The following is a 4768-nucleotide window of genomic DNA, read 5'->3' on the forward strand; positions in this document are numbered from 1 at the left end:
GTAATTGTAATTACAAATGACTAGATATTTTTACGGTCCACTCTCTGTACATGAATAGTTTATGGAATATTTTCTCCAAATTTGAATATATAGTGTACGATTGCAAATGATTTCGGCCACAATTTCATAAATTCACAATCCGAAGAAAGATAGCGAGGCAGCAGAAAACCCGTACCTTCGAAGCATTTGAAAGCTACGATTTAGTGAGGGTATGACAAATTCCAGCAGCAAATCCAGCAGCTTTTTTCCAATAGACACAATTCGGCAGCAAAAACAGCAGGAATACCCATTAATTTGGATAAAAGATATTGAAACAATTTCACATGCCATTAAAAATGCAAGCGAATTTGCGGATTCACGCTCAGGTCTCCTTCGACGACTGTTTATTTGTTGTTGTGCACGCGTTATTACTTTGACAGTGCGCATGAACAAAGTTCTTGTTATCAAGAACAAAATCGCGAAAATGATCTTATAGATTCTCGATACTGTGATTTCCAAGTCATGGTATAGGAAGCGTTACGAAACCCGCTTGCCAGTAAAACAGACAAGAACTGTGTTCTTGGATCAGTGATTATATTCATAGAAACGAGATACAAGCAGTCATGCTTTTGGAAACCGAATCACGAAATAGGACATGTCATGCGTTCTGTTCAACATGACTTTTTGTTCACGCATTTGGGAACGGATTTTTTTGCGTGTAGAGGAGCTTGTGTAGCTGGTAGTATGAGCTGGAGCATAGGTCAGGGCTGGACTATGGCCAAAAGGGCCGCAGAGCTAGAGATGACACCTGGATGAGCAAAGGCTACATTTTTTACGGTGGTCAATGGAACGGAATAGTATAGTGTTGGGGAGTAGCTACGAGCATAGTATACGGCTGGAGCATAATTACGAGCATAGTAGAGGGCAAAAGGGCTTATTATGACGCATTTTTATATGAATATGAATAAGAAAACAATATTTTCAAAAATCATATGAAACATAATCTTTTCTAGCAAACCAATTGACATTTCTCGGCATTGAGCATCGGCCTTACCTGTCTCTCCATGTCCGTCCCCCTGGCTATGCCCAAGCTTAGCCCCAGACAACCATTTGTGTTCACCCAGTCGAATCTATGACAAAAGGTCGAAGGACAAAAGGTCGAATGACAAAAGGTCGAATGACAGAAGGTCGAATGGACAAAAGGTCGAAGGGACAAAAGGTCGAATGGACAAAAGGTCGAATGGACAAAAGGTCGAATGGACAAAAGGTCGAATGACAAAAAAGGTCGAATGGACGAAAGGTCGAATGGACAAAAGGTCGAATGGACAAAAGGTCGAATGGACAACAATTTAGGAAGAACAAAAGCCTATACTCTTTAGATAAAAAAGCAAGTTATCACAAGCGCTACAGCTAAAATAGACGCGAAGAAAACGCGCATATTTTCAGAAAGACTATACTGAGAGAGGTTAAATTTCAGCTGGTCAACGATCTTTTCGGGGTGAAATTTTGTTAGACTTTTCAGGTCGTAGTGCATCCAGAGTTACTGTGTACGTGCTGTAGCCTTGTGTGCAAGAGCCACATTCCTTTCATGCTCACCCGTACACTGTACATTTTGAGACCTATGTTGGTGTTCCTTGCTTTTTAGGGTAATTTCTAAATGCGTCTCATGCGGTTCGTCACATACGTTGTTCAAAAACAGCACAATAATTGATGTGAAGACAAAATTTTAAAACGAGAATCGAAATTGTAGCTTCCGGATCGCGCGTCTTCGAGCGTACATGTAGACCATCTAGACACCTGTATAATAAGGTAAAAATAGCTGTAGAGACTCTTCGTTACTGAGCAGTTGTTTTACAACTTGGATACCGATGGCGAGCGTAGCACCGAGCAGCGCATGTGTTGAATCTATCCTAGCGCGCGCTTTCAGAATTTTTGTGAACCTAGCGCAGCACACTACGATTCTGATGCGTTGAAAGGCTGTTTGGTTGGAGACTCGTTAGTTAATTTATGTTCTCCTGGTAATTATGTAACTCTAAGTGCACCTCGATGCACTTAGAGTTACATAATTACCAGGAGAACATGGCATTCGATGTGCTATGTGTTGGGATGCCGAGTGCTGGAATGCAGTAACTGCGGCTGTCATACAGATTATACTGGAATTATACCACCTATGGCGTGCCGCCATGAGTTGACTGCAGAGCAGAGGGTTCGCTCTGCGGAGGCTGGTTCCCTGTTACAATGTTCAAGACGGCTAAGAGGTTTGCGTTGGCTTTTTCTTCTGCTTATGATAAAGTGTTGCATCGGTTCGGGTTGCAGATCATCTCCTAATCAAAAGTATGATGCACAAATGCAAAAATTATCAAATTATCAGAAAAGTTCTCAGTAAATGCTAGTGTAGCAGAGAAGCAGACACTACCCTAGTTGGGATCTAATTCCAGAAAGAGAATGGTTATTTTTCCCTGATGCTAATTTAAATCAGTCGAAACCAACAGTCAGATAAAACTCTAATGCATAGCCCTAAAACAGCAAAACTTCAAAAGAAGGAAAATCTTTTGTTAGAAATGCAATTGAAATGCTTATAAAAGCATGAAGAACAGCCTGTATTTAAAAAAAAATACAGGCAAGATGTAGAAATGAAATCTAGGAAGAACGGTCGATTATAAAAGAAGGAATAACCGTCGATACAAGTGTCTACAACAGTATAAAACCACTATAATGTATAACTCCAAAAGAACAGCCAATGTTTCAAAGAAGGACAAATCTCTATTGAAAATGTATCAAATAAAAAGCTAATAATAAATACTTAATGCTTTGGAGTATCAAAATAATAACATCCGACATTCAGAAAATAAATCTTTTGTTTGGCAAATAATAGCATTAATACAAATTGTTGCTCTAAACGATAATTTTGAAGAACAGCTATCATCTAAAAGAAGGAAAAACTTCAGATGAGAAGGGAGGAATTTGTGATTAAAATGTGAGCAACTGAATGTACGATAATCCTTTCAACGGTACAATTTGGACCTTTCGTTCATTCGACCTTTTGTCCATTCGACCTTTTGTCCATTCGACCTTTTTTTCCATTCGACCTTTTGTCCATTCGACCTTTTGTCCATTCGACCTTTTGTCCCTTCGACCTTTTGTCCCTTCGACCTTCTGTCCATTCGACCTTTTGTCCTTCGACCTTTTGTCATTCGACCTTCTGTCCTTCGACCTTTTGTCCTACAACCCACCCAGTCATGAATCCCCAAGAAGACTTTGTACAAATTTTAATCCGATTGAGGAAAAAATAAGCACAGCACTTACATGCATCACAGAAGACATCGATGAGGATGTAAGCGACGAGCCTACGATGCACATTTCGCCCACATTGCAAAAAGCTTGCATATAATATAGGTAAAGTAGATCGTTGTCGCAGTGATTTCTGGTCCCATACAGGCTTTTTACTATACCGCAGTCAAGATCGCGAAGCGTTACCTTGAACTTTTAAACCGCCCCTCGTACACCTTTGGGTCTCTCGCCAGTTGTTTTTGTTTCCTCCATGGTTTATTTTCTTTCGCGTGGATTAAAATTCAAGAGCAGACACTGGTTTAAGGGTAGCAAACAGAAAATAACTCCCAAGACAGTTGGTGTGGCGATCCAGTTTGATCGAGATTTCGGGAGCAATTATTGAGTGGTGGTTCAATAATCGGATCATCTGTTTTGATAAATAATTCAGTAGTTGTCATTTCGCGTGGTCTGCTTGTATTGTAATGCCAAACAAGCGCATGTATTGTGCTTTGCCAAAACTAGGTGACAATTCAAACGGACCGTTTACTTTCGCGTGTACCGATACGGCAAGGACATCCGGAATATATTGTAGAACCGGCATCCGAACCTCCTGATAGTTGTTACGAAAAGTTCATAGCACCATGAGAATGGTTGCATTTAATACTATAAATAATGCGAAACATCGTCGAAAAGGTATCATTGTATCTTCTACTGTTGGTGAGCTAAAATCTACATTTCCAAACCAAAAAATGGCTTTTAAGGTATGTATGGAACAATATTTTGCAAGAATAACTATTTGACCATTTTTATATCAATAGATCGCTGTTCTGTTTGCCTGTCTGGCCTATGCCAGCGCTGGATATCTGGAACCAGCCACTACTTACCATGCTGCACCACTGGCCTATAGCTCGCTTCAATCGTCGGCTCTGTCCTACGGATACAGTTCTCCTATTGCCCAACATACCTACGCTGCTCCGATCGCTCATCAGACTTATGCTGCCCCAATTGCTCATCAAACATACGCCGCACCAATTGCCCGTACCTATGCTGCTCCAGCTTTGTCCTACGCTCAAAGCTATGCTCCAGCTCTGTCCTACTCAGCAGCCCCAGCTCTGACCTACTCGGCTGCTCCAGCTGTATCCTATGCTCGTAGCTACGCTCCAGCTCTGTCTTACTCAGCTCCACTGACCTCCACCAAAACCCTTGCCATCGCCCAGCCAGCCATCGCTCATTCTGCTCCTGCAGCTCTGACCTACTCTGCTGCTCCAGCCTTGTCCTACGCTCGCAGCTACGCTCCAGCTCTGTCCTACTCCGCCCCATTGGCCGCCAAGACCGTTGCTATTGCTCAGCCAGCTGCCATTGCTCATGCCGCCCCTGCAGCTTTGACCTACGCACCAGCCCATGCCACCAGCTACACTAGCTCCTTCATGAAGTACAACAGCCCATTGATCGCCTATGCTTATTAAGTTTTAGAGATAACAATTTGTTGAATAAACAAAGTTTTGATCTATATTCCAAA

The 4768-nt window shown here is 41.8% G+C and overlaps 1 protein-coding gene across 1 annotated transcript; it reads left to right on the forward strand.

Annotated features, from left to right (window-relative positions):
- The first annotated feature begins 3853 nt into the window (after positions 1–3853).
- LOC110679539 (cuticle protein 16.5-like) lies at positions 3854–4768 on the forward strand. The gene is made up of 2 exons (XM_021854409.1): positions 3854–4010; positions 4068–4768. The coding sequence occupies exons 1-2, from the start codon at positions 3891–3893 to the stop codon at positions 4713–4715; spliced, it is 768 nt and encodes a 255-aa protein (XP_021710101.1). The 5' UTR covers positions 3854–3890; the 3' UTR covers positions 4716–4768.

This window comes from Aedes aegypti, chromosome 3, assembly GCF_002204515.2.
Source record: "Aedes aegypti strain LVP_AGWG chromosome 3, AaegL5.0 Primary Assembly, whole genome shotgun sequence".
In the NCBI taxonomy this organism is placed as follows: Eukaryota; Metazoa; Arthropoda; class Insecta; order Diptera; family Culicidae; genus Aedes; species Aedes aegypti.

What these genes read in the sequence shown, in the direction of transcription:
- LOC110679539 (XM_021854409.1), top strand. Translation starts at nt 3,891, where the DNA reads ATGAGAATGGTTGCATTTAATACTATAAATAATGCGAAACATCGTCGA. An exon ending in ACCAAAAAATGGCTTTTAAG is followed by an intron (nt 4,011 to 4,067) that starts GTATGTATGGAA and finishes TTATATCAATAG; the next exon opens with ATCGCTGTTCTGTTTGCCTG.